Source organism: Pristiophorus japonicus, chromosome 12 (assembly GCF_044704955.1).
Source record: "Pristiophorus japonicus isolate sPriJap1 chromosome 12, sPriJap1.hap1, whole genome shotgun sequence".
NCBI classification, from domain to species: domain Eukaryota; kingdom Metazoa; phylum Chordata; class Chondrichthyes; family Pristiophoridae; genus Pristiophorus; species Pristiophorus japonicus.
In genome coordinates, this window is record NC_091988.1 from 25,007,680 (window position 1) to 25,026,252 (window position 18,573).

General features: G+C 45.8%; 1 protein-coding gene across 2 annotated transcripts in view; it reads left to right on the forward strand.

Moving 5' to 3' along the window:
• The window catches only part of cadpsa (Ca2+-dependent activator protein for secretion a), a 603,717-nt gene that overhangs the window by 351,747 nt on the left and 233,397 nt on the right, over window positions 1–18,573 (forward strand). For both annotated transcript variants that reach the window (XM_070894664.1, XM_070894665.1), the window contains exon 9: window positions 7,478–7,544. In XM_070894664.1, the coding sequence (XP_070750765.1) occupies window positions 7,478–7,544 (67 nt within the window). The remainder of the gene's footprint in view (window positions 1–7,477; window positions 7,545–18,573) is intronic.

Below are 18,573 nucleotides of genomic sequence, written 5' to 3' on the forward strand. Positions count from 1 at the left end.
AGTCCCTCGGTATCGAGGAAGACTTGCTTCCACTCTTAAAATGAGTCCTTAGGTGGCTGAACAGTCCAGTACGAGAGCCACAGACTCTGTCACAGGTAGGACAGATAGTCGTTGAGGGAAAGGGAGGGTGGGACTGGTTTGCCGCACACTCCTTCCGCTTGGTTTCTGCATGCTCTCGGCGATGAGACTCAAGGTGCTCAGCGCCCTCCCGGATGCACTTCCTCCACTTAGGGCAGTCTTTGGCCAGGGACTCCCAGGTGTCGGTGGAGATGTTGCACTTTATCAGGGAGGCTTTGAGGGTGTCCTTGTAACGTTTCCTCTGCCCACCTTTGGCTCGTCCATCTCACCCATCGCCCATCACACTGTTGCTCAGCCCTCCCTATCTTGGGTAGGGTCCTGAGAATAGATGATCTGAGCATCTGCCTGTTTCAAGCGGGAGGCTACATGTAATAAGTAAATCGGAGGCCAGATTAGTTAGAAATGGACTGAGTATACGCTGCAAATGTTTACCAGCTGATCATTGTATAAACAATGGTTCTTCATGGGACTGCTGGAGGCCACTCTCAAAATGGGCTGGGAAACTTTTAATTTTATTTATTGATAGAGACATTCTGAGAACCCCCTTCTGGTACTGTTCAGCCCATCTGAGACCTCTTCTAAGATTGCCTCTCCTGCACCCACCCACCACCACCCCGAATAGGTGCCCGCAATTTAAAGCCCTCCCAGAACCAGCGAGTGCAGAGATTTGCACCTGTAGCTCACTGGTGGGATCTAACTCAGGCCCTGGCTCCAAAATGGCTGGAGCATTATGCCAGCAATAATGGCCGGATGGCTGATGGATTCTGCCCAACACAACCCCCCCCCCCCCATTCTTTGTCAGTAGTTATAATTGGTGCTAGAGATTCTGTGGCACAGTGTTCTTGCTGGTATTAAGTGCTGTCATGTTCACTGGATCTCGGGCCAATTTCCAGATGTAATGAACTCAAGCAGGATGTTGCACTTGATTTAATGATATGTAGAAATGCAGAAAGTACATGAGGTGGTTTCACTCTCATAAGAACATTTTGGACTCCAGATTAGAGATTTCCTACAGAAAAAAACCGATGGGAGAGAAATTATGGGAAATATAAATCTGAGAAGAAAATACTACATTTTAGAGATTGTTACATTTCTGAACCTTTATTGATCTATATATCCCCACTGACACCTGGGAGTCCCTGGCCAAAGACAACCCTAGGTGGAGGAGGTGCATCTGGGAGGGCGCTGAGCATCTCCAAGTCTCGTCGCCGAGAGCACGCAGAAACCAGGCGCAGACAGCGGAAGGAGCGTGCGGCAAACCAGTCCCACCCACCCTTTCCTTCAATGACGTGTGTCTGTCCCACCTGTGACAGAGACTGTAATTCCCGTATTGGACTGTACAGTCATCTAAGAACTCACTTTTAGAGTGGAAGCAAGTCTTCCTCGATTTCTAGGGACTGCCTATGATGATGATATCTATTTCTCTATTTCTCTCACTTGTCTGCATATGTATCTATATAAAAATATTAATTTCCACTAAAAAGTATTTTTTAAGGCCCAGTACCGCCCGTTATCACGCCAATCACAACCGCCCATTTTTAAAGTACCTACCTGACTTGGGCCCAGCGTTATGCACGAATCAGTATTGGCAACTGGGATACAAACTTCATTCAGAGTGGAGATTATTACTTTTCACCATCATAACAGGCTGGTTGATCACTCCATCTGTTCCGTCTTCTCCAAAGAGCCAGAGGGGAGAGGAGAAGATTTATTTTTATGTATAAATGCAGCGTAGTGGAACCCATATGTACAGGGACCTGACCACTGCTGGTGCTGTCGTCCGGTGCTACCGTGACATGGAGGGTCACCATCGTGCTCGCTCCATTCAGATCACGATGGTACAAGAGATTCCATCGAGCAAGTGTCACTGGCCTGCTATGATTTTAGATTTTAGATACTAGTAAAGCTCCCTCTACACTGTCCCATCAAACACTCCCAGGGCAGGTACAGCATGGGTACAGCAGAGTAAGGCTCCCTTTAAACTCGGGCACCATAGGTCAAAGGCCAGTAGTGAGCCCACTCCGCTATGAGCGCCGAAACAACCTCGATCATTACCTCGCTTTCCTTCATGTCGGCACTGGTCTCGTCCTTGGTCTTCTCCATCCTGAGGGGTGGCAGTCCCAACACGCTGCCGAGGCAGGTTTGGATCAGATTGAACATGTCCACCTCATTCAGAAGAGGATTCAGCTTCCTGCCGCCCAGGTGAAGGAGAACAGGTCGGACATCCTCGGATATGGAACGTGACCCCTGACCCCACCCCCCCCCCCCCCCGCCGCCCACCGGGAGCGGGAGAGGCGCGCGCTTGTTCTGAAGCCTCCGTCTCCCGCGGGACTGGGGACTGTTTGAGCCCAGACAGTGAGGGTAAGCACGTGGTCCCAGGGGTCAGGGAACAGGTGAAGGCCTGAGGGGGCCCCCATTCCCTTTCCCTGACCCGGAGGTGAATCCACCCCCCCCCCCCCCCATTCCCTGATCCGGATGGGGAGCCTCCCATTCCCTGTTCCATGATTCCAAGATCAATTTCCCTCTGCGTCGCCAGCACAAGCCACCCTTCAGCACCAAGAGATCAAACACTTCTAAAATGTACTGATCTACTGTTGGATCACCTAAGCAGGTTTGGCTGCAATATACCCACAGAGCCAAGAGCTGGAAAGTGGGATTAGGCTGGATAGTTCTTGGTCGGCCGGCGCGGACACGATGGGCTGAAAGGGCCTCCTTCGGTGCTGTAAATTTGATTCATAGCCAAGTAGCCCAAAATTCGCTAGGCTCAAAGGGATAGCCGCTTAGGTGGGGTGTTGGAGGGCTGCTCTGGATCAGAGCTCCAAGGAGAAGCAGTACTTCCAGAGAAGAAAATAGGCTGCCACCCCTTTTCAATCTCACGATCAGGTGATATAACAGTCTGGGGAGATATCCCCCACCTTCCCTACAATGTTTGCTCCCCATTACATCCAGCCAGAGATTTTTGAATTAGACCAACAAGGAGCAACCTCAGCATTTGTTCCATCAACATCATGAGTTGAACTTCCATCAAGCTCCTGGGCCAACTTCAGTTACTGGAGCAGTTTGCATGGAGAGGAAGCAACATTTGCAGAGGCTGATACAAACATTTTGAGCTTGTATTACAGCTCGTTAGCCTTTGGAAATAAAATCTGCATTTATTAGCACATTTCATATACAATAAAATAATTTTTGGAGTACTCACAACCAGGCCAGGCCTAATTAAAGCCAGTCGTAGGAATTACCACCAATGAAATATTTTATTCGTGCTTACACGTGTGAATGGGATGGGCAGAGGGAGAGGAGTGGTTCATTTTATTGCTTGAACTTTTTTTTTTAAATTGAGGAATGCAGGTTGGCGAGGGATGGTGCCTCACTACCAATCTCACGCCATGTCTCGCTAGCTGCCGTCAATTCAGAGACGCACTGAACTCGCCGTTTGCTGAGCAATGCTGCCTGGTGTATTTCTGGGTCCGCAGAATCACACGCTCCCAATCGAAACATTATTTAAAAAATAAACCCAATTGGATTGCAGACGTTTCGCGTCTGTTTGACTGGAGTAACTGACCAGTATCTGTGCAACATGCTGAGGGGCTGATTTTGTGGGTGGCAGAAAAGGGATTTTGTAACATATGTAGCATATGTAACACCACTCAGGAAAAAGCCATTGGAGTCAGCCCACTGAGCTATTCATTGCTGAACGTGAATTATTTGCTGGAAATGTTCTCCTCCCCCAGCTCCCCCTTTACTGTAGCGGGGCTGGTGTCTGGGGGCGGGGTGTTGGAAGGGGAAGGGGTTGTGTCCACGCACTGGGGCCTCATCCAAGTAACCATTCTTCACGTGGCTTGACAGCGTGGTCGTGGGGCTATTCAACTGTAGCAGGCGTCACAACTGTAATGTAAGCACCTGTGAGAATGCTCACAGGTTGGTAGAGCTGTTGCGTTACATCCGAGCCAGGGTGTCCACCGGTACGCTCGCGGCCTTCCGCGAGAGGTGGGCGCCGGAGGGACTGGAGTGCATCATCACCCCTGGCAACCAAATTTTAATTTGAACCACGCGTAAAGTTTAATTTGTTTAAATTTGTCGCTTTTAGCGCCTCGTCCCCCTGCCCCCCCCCCCTTTAATCAGGGGGCACTTGATTACTGTGTCTACACAAAATAGTTGTAGAGCTGTTGCATTGTGAGTGGCTTAGCCAGTTACGTGATGTTCACAAGACTGAAGAAAACCCCAGTCAGTTGGGTCTAGGGCATCCAAGATGAGGTATGTGTTTACAAGGAACACCGGCAATCACACATTTAAAGTTGTGTTTCCTACAAGTTATCATATGGGACATATTTTCCCCTTCCCAGAAGTGAGTGAGACACAATACAAGAAAGGTTTAGTTGAATAAAGTTTTGTATAAAACTTGTAATTTGCATTAAACTTTAACAATGTAATAAGATAACATAATTGTTCTGAATGAAAATTTGTACCAAAAAAAATCAAGAACAACAAACAGCAACAACAGTATAAACAACACTCCTGCACCCTCCGACAATTCTACCTGTGGCCACCTTTCCCAACGTCTTTCCTCCCTAATCTCCCCCCCCCCCCCGCCCGACAATTGGCCCTGACCCACCTCTCGCTAACAATACCCCTGGCCCTGCCCACGTCGGGACCAGAATGTTCTATCCCAGCAGAGCATCTCGAGCATGACTGCTGAGGGTGGGGGGGGGGGGGGGGGGCAACAATGGCAGCGCCATGTTTAGGGGTTCTGGAGGAGATGGAGGTGCTAACGACCTATCTTCAAAGTTGGAAGAAACTGGGTTCCTCCCGACGATCGGGTGCTGTCACCATTGGTGGTGTGGCACCTTGGCGTGCAGTGCCATATCCCATGACTGTCGACTGCTGCATAGCATTGACATTGACGGTCTGGGTATTCTCCCTCACCGCGGCAATCAGCTCCGCCATGTCCTCCGATTGACGGGCTGCTAAAGCCGCGATGTTTTCGGACAACCCAGCAATGGCCTGGAGGAGCTCTCGAATCAAGTCGATGCTCATCCTGGACAGCTCACCGTGTCCAGGCTCGTATCTGCCTGTCGGGCAGCGTTCCCACCTTGCTGGATCAGCCGCCGTGGATTCACCATTGGGATCGGTGTGCACCGCAGCATGCCACTTGGTCCTGCTTCCTCGGGCCGAAATTCACCGGTGGCCGCCGGTAGAAAGGACCCTTCAAGAAGCGGCATCCCTCCCTCCTCCTGCACCACCACCGTTGCAACGTTTTGAGGAGCGGTCTCCTCCTGCTCCTGCAGCACCATCTCCTCCGTCTCTTCCACCATCTCTTCCACCATCTCTTCATTTGTTCTTCCCTGCAGTGACTCCTCTCTGGGAGGGGCAGGCGGCTCCACCTTTGCAACTGGAAAAACATAACATTAATGGTTGGCGACAGGGGAGGGGTGGGGTTAGAGGTAACATCAGAGCAATTCACTTTGTACAGGCTTATGTGGAGAACAAACATTTTTTACCGAGAATCATCACATGAAACTATCATAAGCAAAGTACAGAGCAAGTGCATGACATGACATAAAACTTGAGTCCCAAACAGTTTGCTTTCCAAGTGGCAGATGTGATCAACCAAAAAATCATGTCCGAACTAACAACATTTCGTGCTCGCAGCATTACATTACATTCTACATTATATTGCCATAAGATTGAATTACATAACCGCAGTACAGCCCAGGGATTATGCAGACTTGCCCCCCCAGGACCACTCATTTGGCATCAACACACGTGGAGGTGCGATCATACGCTCCCGTCAGGGCTGCAGCATGTTCCTCGAGGCCCGTCAGAAGAATAGTCTTGGGCGGACCACCGTCCGTTTTGCGAAGTTGCGCCCTATTGCCGGCTAGTTTCATCTGCAAAGGTGACAAAAAATATGTGTGAACTAAGTTGACAGCTACTCTTACCGAACACACACAGATCTACATACATGCACAATGTATAGGTACACATCCCCAATTAACCGCCCCCCCAGTCTTTTCGTCAACGAGTGCACGATTTAAGTTTCGTTAGTACACAAATGTTGCATGATGAGCACGTGCAAATACAGAGGACTAACACAATGAGATCAATGATGGGAAATAAAAATGAGACCAAGCTTTACAACATAATAAAACGTGGCACTAAAGAGTCAATCATCAATGCATGATAAAAGTTAGTACTTACTCTCGCAGACCCAACCATGTCATTCCACCGTTTGCGGCACTGGTGCGGCCCCCGCCTCACAGGCGCAACGGAGGACACAGCCTCGGCAATATCTCGCCATAACCGCTGATACATGGACAGTGACGGTTTCCCGTGCCCACCCCGTGTTAACTGATTCCAACGGGGCCTACACTTCGCCCACCGATGACTCCTGGGCTTCCTCTGAGAAACGACTGGCCCTTTTCCTCCCATCTAACTCCCCCTCCACTTCCATGGCTTGATTTTCTATTCTTTTGTTATTTATTTATATACATATATATATATATATTTGAATTTAATTATTTATTTATTATTATTATTATTTTTTAAGGTTTTAAGATCTATTATAATTATAGCTAGTTATATTATTATATTTTATATTATGATATTATTGTAAATATACTGAATATAATCAATGTACTCCTCAAAACATCTCACAAATCCTCTCTCAGCTCCTCTCTCACTGACCTCAACCAACCTCTGCTGCTTCAAGATGTCCAGTGCTGTCCTACTCTTTCCTGCGCATATGCAGGGTCACCCTTGACCCCGAAATCATTGGAGAATGACCGCGCATGCGCAGAGAAGGTTTTCCGGCCATTTTCTGCAGTGGTCTGCTTTCCTTTTGTCCCGTTCTCCCCGTCCGCTCCAGTCTGCTATCGCAAGACTTCGCCACTGCCGACATCAAGGACCCAAAAACTGCGGGAGCACGCACCAGCGGTATCCCAGCAGTTAAAAAGACGCAACCGCTGGAATACTGCTAAGAATCCGGCGCCAGCGATCGGAGGGGAAATTCTAGCCCATTGAGTCACGTTCAAAAATATAAACAAGAAAAAAATAAAGGCAGAAAAGTGTCTCTCACTTCTAATTTCTGACTTCATCATCTCCTGTTTACAGCAATTAGACTTTGTGACCATTAAAGGGACAGGCATGGTTAAACATCGCGGCACTGCTGCAGAAACATATATTACGCATTACACAGTAGAACACTCCTGTCATTACCTATCACTTGACTTACCAGGGAAGATCTGCTAGTTTTTTTCTTAATTTTAATCACAGCCTTCCCAGTAAATGTGTCCAACATTTGATTGTTAAATGCATACTCAGAATTTAAAATGAAACCATTTCATAACTTTGCTTCATTTTATCTGCTTCTGAACGAACTTTTCTGTGGCTTTTTTTCTAGGTATTTATGGGCCATCGGCAAAAATGTTTGGAAAAGATGGAAAAAAAGATTCTTTGTTCTAGTGCAGGTAAGTGAAAATGAATACTCCAAGTGTCTTTGACTTCATTTTTTTTCAGAATTGAGAACATAAATTAGTGAAGCAAATTGTAAAATAAAGAGTGCAAAATATGTATTTTCTTTTATCCACAATCTCACTTTTTAAGTATTTCCATTCACTTGTTCGTGTTAAAAATACCATCTGACCGACAGCTGTGATAGTACATAGCAAGTACATGGGAACTCAGCTGTGCTTGCTAAAATCCAAGAATTGTCCACAAGGTGGTACCTGCCAGAAACAATGTGAGGACTTGGAAGTGTCTTTCTGTTGCTAAGAGAGGAAAGTGAGGAAATGGATGTAATGGGGAAATCAGAAACATGGCTACAAACAGGACGGGATTGGCAGTTAAAGACTGCAGGCTATAAAGTCTTGAGAAATGATAGGTAAGGAAGAAGGGAGTGGTGGGGTAACTGTTAATCCGAAATAACATAATGGCAGTAGCAAGAAAGGATGGTAACTAGCAAAGAGATAGAAACAGAGTCCATATGGATTGAGGTATCGGTCACACTATTAAGAGTATGGTGCAGACCACCGAATAGTGAAAAGGAAACGGAAGGAGAAATATGTAGGCAACTATATGAAATAAGCTTTTTAAAAAAAACATAGGGCTAGAATTTCCCCATCAGAACACCAGCGCCCGATCGCCACCCAAAAGACCGCTAAGATTGGGAAGATTATCGCCGCCAAAAACTTCCCCCCAAAAATTAAAAAATCCACTGAGCGAAAAACATGGGCGAAAACATGCAATTTAGGGTCCATTGGGCGATTCCAAAGCAAAATGGGCGATAAATTAAAAAATCAATAAAAATTTACCCCGAGGCTGCGGCCTTACAGCAGAAAAACAATAAAAATAATTTTTCAAAAAACATCACCTGAAAAAAAATCAAAAAAAACATTCCCAAGACACTTTTAAACTAAATCACCACGACAGATTTTTAAAATAATTAGTAAAAAACCAATCACTAACCTTTTTCTTGGGGTGCTACTCACCGACTGCCCAGCTCCGCTGATCCTCGTGGGCGGTTTTTAAAAAAAACTCAGCTACGGATCACCCCAATATCACGCCAGGGCCGATCTCAGGATACCTCGACACCGCTGACGTAACTCAGGTAAGGAACTTCTCACTTGCCTGATTACTGCTCACAATGGCCAATACCGTCCAGAAACCGGGCGGTAAACCATTGCAAATTCCAGCCCATAGATTTCAACCATTCCCAAATAAACTGACAGGGAGAGAGAGTGGAACGGGAAACAGGGATGGAGCTTTTACAGTGTGTACAAGACTGCTTCCTGATCTACTATGTAAGAAGCCCAACAAGAGTGGATGCACTGCTAGTAATGGCACATAAACCAGAGCAGATAATCACTGCTTATATTCACTGGAATTTAGAAGAATGAGAGGGAATCTCATACAAACATATAAAATTCTGACAGGATTGGACAGGTTAGATGCAGGAAGAATGTTCCTGATGTTGGGGAAGTCCAGAACCAAGGGACACAGTCTGAGGATAAGGGGTAAGCCATTTAGGACCGAGATGAGGAGAAACTTCTTCACTCACAGAGTTGTGAACCTGTGGAATTCTCTACCACAGAAAGTTGTTGAGGCCAGTTCATTAGATATATTCAAAAGGGAGTTAGATGTGGCCCTTATGGCTAAAGGGACCAAGGGGTATGGAGAGAAAGCAAGAATGGGGTACTGAAGTTGCAAAAATGATCAGCCATGATCATATTGAATGGTGGTGCAGGCTCGAAGGGCCGAATGGCCTACTCTTGCACCTATTTTCTATGTTTCTATAAGAGATGTAAGCGTGGGAGAACATCGAGGGAGAAGTAATCACAATATAATAAGGTTTAAGATAATGATTGGGAGAGATATAATTAGTACAAAGACCAAAGTAGTGGATTGGATTTTTAAAAAACTGCTATGAGGGAATGGGGATGGAGATAAAGAAGGTAAACAGGAGAAACATATTGATAAACAAAGAGGCAATATTTAAAGAGTGATCAATACAGTTCAGAAGAAATATATTGCACTAAAATAAGAATAAACTAACCCAGAATGAGATGATAAGTAATGTTGAATCTAAAGAAAAAGACATATGCAAAGTACATAAACAATAAAGGAGAGAAGAGTAAAAGGAATATGATGAGTTAGGAAAGAGATTAAAAAGACAATAAGGAAGGCAAAGAGGAAATACGAAATTAAAATATCAATGAATATAAAAAGAAATAGTAAAGTGTTCTATAGGCATATAAGTAACAAAAGGAGAATTAAAATAGGGATACGGCCACTAAGGGATGAGCAAGATAAACGCACAGGAGACGATACTGAAATGGCAGGGATACCGAATAGATACTTTGGGGGAGAAATTGGCCTCTCCTTCGTGCCTCCCGGGAGGGCAATAACGGGGCACAAATGGGTTTGCGACTGGGCACAGTGAGATCAGCGACTCCCACTAAATTCGGCAGGAGTTTTGCGGTGGTGGTTCAGCATTGTGCCCGATTTCCTGTGCCCGGAGATCGTGACGTCACTTGTCATGCGCAGCGCACCGGACCCAATCGTACGATCCGCCCCCTGCAGCATCGCCAGGTGAAAACACCGACATCTGCAGGGAGGCGTCCATGGGGAGGTCGGGCACTTCGGGGGCGATGCTTAAAGGCGAGGTGGCCGAGGTTAGTAAATTTAAAGTCTCTGTTTCCAGTTTTTTGCCTGGTTTCCTGCCCACGATCGATCAGCCCGACACTCTGCTGCAGTGAAACAGGCTGATCGGGCTAGATCGCGGCTGCCGTCGAGATCCAGGTAAGTTTTTCGCAGCGAGGGCCCTCCCCTTTAAGGGAGGGAAGGATCCTCCGAACGGCCCACCTACCGCCCCGCCTGCTGCCGATTGCGCTCCAGGAAGGAAGTGGAGCCCTTGATTTAGTGTTCCACTTCCTTCCTGGAGCGCAAACAACGAATTGTTTAAGAGTTTGAAAACATTAGCGCCTGGCACTAATTTTTCAAACTTTTAAAAGTTAGCACCCCAAATGGGACGCTCCCCAATTTCTCTCCCTTTTGCCTCAGTTTTCACTGAAGAGGCGAACAAAGAGGAAATGATAACAGTTGAAGAGGTCAACAGGGATGTTGCAACAGTTAAGATAGAAATAAAGGCGATACTAGACAAACCACCGAAACTTAAGGAGGACAAAGTCGAGGGGGGTCCGAAATTTAGGTGCACCAGAAAGCTGGCGCACCAATGAGTTTTGGAGTGATACTCACTGCTGGAACTCCTGGTACGGTAAGTCGATCCATTTTTCAAAGTCCTACAGGAAATGGATCATAATGGGGCGGGCCTTAGATTCAAAGCCAGGCTGAAAATGGGTCGGTCAGGACCTCCGCCGCGGTCAGTCAACATGGTGATGTCATAGCGCGTGTGTTTCACCACGCGCTCTCCCCTCCGTTAAAGGGGATGGATTCTATCATTTTTTAACTTTGGCCGCTGGGCCATCAGGGAGGGTTTCAGCCAGGTCAGCGGCCTGGCACCCAAGAGAGGGGGTACAGGCTGCCCGTTGGCGGCCCGGCCGAACCCATGGGGGGGGGACGGTATTTTGTCGGTCAATTGGCAAGTCGGCCGTCAAAAATGTTTCCATCGCGGCAGTGGGCCCTCCCCCTTTAAGGGCAGCCGCGCTGCCGGGTCACACTCATTGCGGAGATGGTGCACCGGCAGAAATACCTGCCGGGGGCACCGCGTGGCGGGGGAGCAAGGGATTCAGGTGAAAATCGATGGATAAATATTTTTTTATTGCTCAACATTGGCGGTGCAACTACTTGGACGGGATGGGGTCCAGGCCGAAACATCCCCGACCTGAATTTTGATCGGGTCGGCTTGTTGATCCCAAAGCAGTGGCCATTCAATTTTGAGACCCTGAATTTTGGCCCCGAGATGTATTGCATCCGTGGATATTCACAGAAATTAGGGAGGAGATAGTAGCATAGAAACATAGAAAATAGGTGCAGGAGTAGGCCATTCGGCCCTTCTAGTCTGCACCACCATTCAATGAGTTCATGGCTGAACATGCAACTTCAGTACCCCATTCCTGCTTTCTCACCATACCCCTTGATTCCCCTAGTAGTAAGGACTTCATCTAACTCCTTTTTGAATATATTTAGTGAATTGGCCTCAACAACTTTCTGTGGTAGAGAATTCCACAGGTTTACCACTCTCTGGGTGAAGAAGTTTCTCCTTATCTCGGTCCTAAATGGCTTCCCCCTTATCCTTAGACTGTGTCCCCTGGTTCTGGACTTCCCCAACATTGTGAACATTCTTCCTGCATCTAACCTGTCTAACCCCGTCAGAATTTTAAACGTTTCTATGAGGTCCCCTCTCATTCTTCTGAACTCCAGTGAATACAAGCCCAGTTGATCCAGTCTTTCTTGATAGGTCAGTCCCGCCATCCCGGGAATCAGTCTGGTGAACCTTCGCTGCACTCCCTCAATAGCAAGAATGTCCTTCCTCAGGTTAGGAGACCAAAACTGTACACAATACTCCAGGTGTGGCCTCACCAAGGCCCTGTACAATTGTAGCAACACCTCCCTGCCCCTGTACTCAAATCCCCTCGCTATGAGGGCTAACATGCCATTTGCTTTCCTAACCGCCTGCTGTACCTGTATGCCAATCTTCAATGACTGATGTACCATGACACCCAGGTCTCTTTGCACCTCCCCTTTTCCTAATCTGTCACCATTCAGATAATAGTCTGTCTCTCTGTTTTTACCACCAAAGTGGATAACCTCACATTTATCCACATTATACTTCATCTGCCATGCATTTGCCCACTCACCTAACCTATCCAAGTCGCTCTGCAGCCTCATAGCATCCTCCTCGCAGCTCACACTGCCACCCAACTTAGTGTCATCCGCAAATTTGGAGATACTACATTTAATCCCCTCGTCTAAATCATTAATGTACAGTGTAAACAGCTGGGGCCCCAGCACAGAACCTTGCGGTACCCCACTAGTCACTGCCTGCCATTCTGAAAAGTCCCCATTTACTCCTACTCTTTGCTTCCTGTCTGACAACCAGTTCTCAATCCATGTCAGCACACTACCCCCAATCCCATGTGCTTTAACTTTGCACATTAATCTCTTGTGTGGGACCTTGTCGAAAGCCTTCTGAAAGTCCAAATATACCACATCAACTGGTTCTCCCTTGTCCACTCTACTGGAAACATCCTCAAAAAATTCCAGAAGATTTGTCAAGCATGATTTCCCTTTCACAAATCCATGCTGACTTGGACCTATCATATTACCTCTTTCCAAATGCACTGCTATGACATCCTTAATAATTGATTCCATCATTTTACCTCTCTCTCCCTCCTTTTTTAAAAAGTGGGGTTACATTGGCTACCCTCCACTCCATAGGAACTGATCCAGAGTCAATGGAATGTTGGAAAATGACTGTCAATGCATCCACTATTTCCAAGGCCACCTCCTAAGTACTCTGGGATGCAGTCCATCAGGCCCTGGGGATTTATCGGCCTTCAATCCCATCAATTTCCCCAACACAATTTCCCGACTAATAAGGATTTCCCTCAGTTCCTCCTCCTTACTAGACCCTCCGACCCCTTTTATATCCGGAAGGTTGTTTGTGTCCTCCTCAGTGAATACCGAACCAAAGTACTTATTCAATTGGTCCGCCATTTCTTTGTTCCCCGTTATGACTTCCCCTGATTCTGACTGCAGGGGACCTACGTTTGTCTTTACTAACCTTTTTCTCTTTACATATCTATAGAAACTTTTGCAATCCGTCTTAATGTTCCCTGCAAGCTTCTTCTCGTACTCCATTTTCCCTGCCCTAATCAAACCCTTTGTCCTCCTCTGCTGAGTTCTAAATTTCTCCCAGTCCCCGGGTTCGCTGCTATTTCTGGCCAATTTGTATGCCACTTCCTTGGCTTTAATGCCATCCCTGATTTCCCTTGATAGCCACGGTTGAGCCACCTTCCCTTTTTTATTTTTACGCCAGACAGGAATGTACAATTGTTGTAGTTCATCCATGCGGTCTCTAAATGTCTGCCATTGCCCATCCACAGTCAACCCCTTCAGTATCATTCGCCAATCTATCCTAGCCAATTCACGCCTCATACCTTCAAAGTTAGCCTTCTTTAAGTTCTGGACCATGGTCTCTGAATTAACTGTTTCATTCTCCATCCTAATGCAGAATTCCACCATATTATGGTCACTCTTCCCCAAGGGGCCTCGCACCACGAGATTGCTAATTAATCCTCTCTCATTACACAACACCCAGTCTAATATGGCCTCCCCCCTAGTTGGTTTATCGACATATTGGTCTAAAAAACCATCCCTTATGCACTCCAGGAAATCCTCCTCCACCGTATTGCTTCCAGTTTGGTTAACCCAATCTATGTGCATATTAAAGTCACCCATTATAACTGCTGCACCTTTATTGCACGCACCCCTAATTTCATGTTTGATGCCCTCCCCAACACCACTACTACTGTTTGGAGGTCTGTACACAACTCCCACTAACGATTTTTGCCCTTTGGTATTCTGCAGCTCTACCCATATAGATTCCACATCATCCAAGCTAATATCCTCCTGAACTATTGCCTTAATTTGCTCCTTAACCAACAATGCTACCCCACCTCCTTTTCCTTTTATTCTATCTTTCCTGAATGTTGAATACCCCTGGATGTTGAGTTCCCAACCCTGATCATCCTGGAGCCACGTCTCCGCAATACCAATCACATCATATTTGTTAACATCTATTTGCACAGTTAATTCATCCACCTTATTGCGGATACTCCTTGCATTAAGACACAAAGCCTTTCGGCTTGTTTTTTTAACACCCTTTGTCCTTTTAGAATTTTGCTGTACAGTGGCCCTTTTTGTTCTTTGCCTTGGGTTTCTCTGCCCTCCACTTTTCCTCATCTCCTTTCTGTCTTTTGCTTTTGCCTCCTTTTTGTTTCCCTCTGTCTCCCTGCATTGGTTCCCATCCCCCTGCCATATTAGTTTAAATCCTCCCCAACAGCACTAGCAAACACTCCCCCTAGGACTAGCGGTACTAGTATCTATATATAAAAGTTAAATAGAAAAAGGAATAGTGCCAGAGGAATGGTGAACAGCAATTGTAATTCCTATTATCATAAAGGGAGATGCAGCTATTCCGGGGAACTGTAGACCAGTGACAGAAAAGATATTAGAATCTTTGCTAAAAGATGAGATAACAAAACATCTGAAGACAGGCAATATAAGAAAAATTGTCATTGCCGATTTCTAAAAGGAAGGTCTTGTTTAACCAACTGTAATGAATTCTTTGAAGAACTAACAGAGTAGACATGGGCCATTGATGCAGTATACATGAACTTTCAGAAGGTCTTCTATAAGGTGTCAGACAAGAGACTCATGACACAGGTCAAGGCGTGTGGTCAAGGGATCAAGTAGGAGAATAGATTGAAAGATAGCTACAAAACGGAAGACGGTGGGTAGGAGTTAAGGGAAGTTTCTCAGACTGGCAGAAAGTGGGAAGTGGCCTCCTGCAGGAATTCATTCTGCGGCCACTGTTGTTTATCATATACATAAATTACTTGAACTCAATAATTGCAGGTACGGTGTCAACATTTGTTGATGATGCTAAATTGGGGTGGGGGAGTGTAGCTAATGTAGACTGCACCGAAACGTAGGAAGGCATAGACAGGTTTGCAGAGTGGGTGGATAAATAGCAAATTAAATTCAATACAGCAAACTGTGAAGTGGTTCTTTTCAAAGGAGGAATAAATAGGACACTTGTTCCTTGGAAGGTAAGAAACTAAATGGGGGAGAGAAGAAAAGACATATGAGAATACAGATACATACATTACAAAAAGTAGCAACACAAGTTGATAAGGCCATTAAGAGTGCAAACGAAGTATTGGGGTACATTTCAAGAGAAATAAAGTACAAAAGCAGGGATGTAATGTTAAATTTATGTAGAACTCCAGCTTGGCCACATTGAGTACTGTGTGTAGTTCTAGGCTCCTTTCGACAAAAAGGATATTGAAGAATCTGAGAAAGACCGGAAAAGATTTACACGGATGTTACCAGAATTGAGAGGATGCAACTACAGGTACAATGTCTGAAATCCGGAATCCTCGGGACTGAGTCTGTGCCGGTTTTTGGGTTTTGCCGGATTTCAGACCCCGCCGCTCGCCAATTCCACCGATCCTCCGCTCTTCGCCGCCCTTTTTTATCGGTTTCCTCGTCCCTCGCTGCCCAATGCCGCCATCTTGGCCGCCTCAAAAATGTCGGGTTTTCGGACAATAATTCCGGACAACTCCATCAGCGATGCGCAAAATGTCCGGTTTTCGGACAATTCTGGTTTTCGGAATTCCGGATTTGGGACTTTGCACCTGTATCAGGAAAGATTGAGTAGGCTGGACCCTTTTGCTATGGAGAGGAGAAGACTAAGAAAAAACCTGACCGAGGCCTTTTAAAATTATGACGGTTGAGAGGGTGGATATGGAGAAACTGTCTCCACTAACTGGTGAGTCCAGAAGTAGGAGGCATAAATTTAAACCACAAACAGATCAAATAAAAAAAATTAGGAGTATCTTTACCCAGAGAAGGGTGAGAATGTGGAACTTGCTGCCACATGAAGTGGTTGAAGCTGATAGCTTTAATGTATTTATGGGAAGGCTTGATGCATACACGAGGGAGAAGGGAATAGAGGGATATGCAGGCAGGGTAGGAACAAGTAATTCGAGTGAGAAGATGCTTGCATGAGCCAAAAACACCAGTTGAACCAAAAGGCCAGTTTCTTGGCTGTAGATTCTATGTAATTCTATTTAAGACAAACACTTGAGAACCCTGCAGAAAGCATATCACACACAGACCTCCAGGTCACAGATGAATGATGAAGAAGTGATAATATGGAATTCATTTAATGACATTACCTGAGAACATCTGATAACAATTTTAAAAAGTTGATTATGAATTATTTTAGTTCAATCTCCTTTTCAATCACATACTTGTAATATCCCAAAATAATTGATCATTTTCATTATATTTAGGGTTGTATGCAAAAGATGAGGCAATTTAAGTTTATTTTTAATATTGTTGTTCTCCAAACATCACATTGTGAATGGGTGATTGTGGAGGAAATGGATAATTGTGGAGGAGACTGAGCTGAATAAAATGGCGATTATTATTTATTTTGCAAACTGGATAGTGCACAGGACACCCCTGGCTTGAATAAAGCTTAGACTGACAGAGTCTTCTTTCTCTGCCAGCTGTCAGGGTTCTAAATGAAATGTGTTTGGGCAGACAACTCTGTTCCTAGTGGGCATGAGCCCACAGCAACAAACTTACCCATAACTTGGCATAAATTAAAATTAAATTGGCAATCTCATTTAGCAAGTATGTAAAAATGGCTGCTGAGGAAAATTTAAAAATTCACCCTCGTACAGTAGGGTTGGGACTCTGCGCTGGCGGGGGGGGGGGGGGTTAAGGTATATTGCTTGGGTAGAATAAAAGGAGCATTATCCAGTATCTGACCAGTTCTGTTGCTTATCTGGGAATGCTTGATCCTGACAACTGGATGACGACGTGAAATGTGCTCCAAACCCAGCACTGACGTTTCTCATATTGTTCAACACAAAAGAATTCTGTATGAAGATAGGAACGGACTTTTATGTGATTGCTCCATTGAGCGGGCAGAGCAAGCTTGCCACCTGCCCGATGGAAGCTGTCTGGGGCCCATCATGGGGAGGCATCGGTACCAGTCCGTCAGCGAGCGGATTGCACATTTGGAGCAGCTCGCTGATCAGAGGCAGCGAAAATCCAACAGCCAAATCATGGAGTGAAAGCAATCCAGGTAAACTAAAGTGGAGGAAGGTGATCTTGAGGGAGGGTTATGGAAGGTCAAGCATCACATGGGTCGATTTTTCTGAAGCTAGTAATGGTCCTGCTGACCCCACAAAAAAACAGATAAAAACCTAACCTAATCGAAGCAATTTATTGAGTGGCCTGCAGCAGTATCTTCAAGGAACACTGGTTAGAAACATAGAAACATAGAAAATAGGTGCAGGAGTAGGCCATTCGGCTGTTCGAGCCTGCGCCACCATTCAATATGATCATGGATGATCATGCAACTTCAGTACCCCATTCCTGCCTTCTTGCCATACCCCCTGATCCCTTTAGCCATAAGGGCCACATCTAACTCCCTTTTGAATATATCCAACGCACTGGCCTCAACAACTTTCTGTGGTAGAGAATTCCACAGGTTCACAATTCTCTGGGTGAAAAAGTTTCTCCTCATCTCGGTCCTATATGGCTTACCCCTTATCCTAAGACTGTGACCCCTGGTTCTGGACTTCCCCAACATCGGGAACATGCTTCCTGCATCTAACCTGTCCAATCCCGTCAGAATTTTATATGTTTCTATGAGATCGCCTCTCATTCTTCTAAATCCCAGTGAATATAAGCCTAGTCGATCCAGTCTTTCTTCATATGTCAGTCCTGCCATCCCGGGAATCAGTCTGGTGAACCTTTGCTGCACTCCCTCAATAGCAAGAATGTCCTTCCTCAGATTAGGAGACCAAAACTGCACACAATACTCAAGGTGTGGTCTCACCAAGGCCCTGTACAACTTCAGCAAGACCTCCCTGCTCCTATATTCAAATCGTCTCGCTATGAAGGCCAGCATGCCATTTGCTTTCTTAACTGCCTGCTGTACCTGCATACCTACCTTCAATGACTGATGTACCATGACACTCAGGTCTCGTTGCATCTCCCCTTTTACTAATCTGTCACCATTCAGATAATAATCTGCCTTCCTGTTTTTGCCACCAAAGTGGATAACCTCACACTTATCCACATTGTACTGCATCTGCGATGCATTTGCCCGTTCATCGAACCTGTCCAAGTCACGCTGCAGTCTTTTAATATCTTTCTCACAGCTCACATTGCCACCCAGCTTAGTGTCATCTGCAAACTTGGAGATATTACATTCAATTCCTTCGTCTAAAT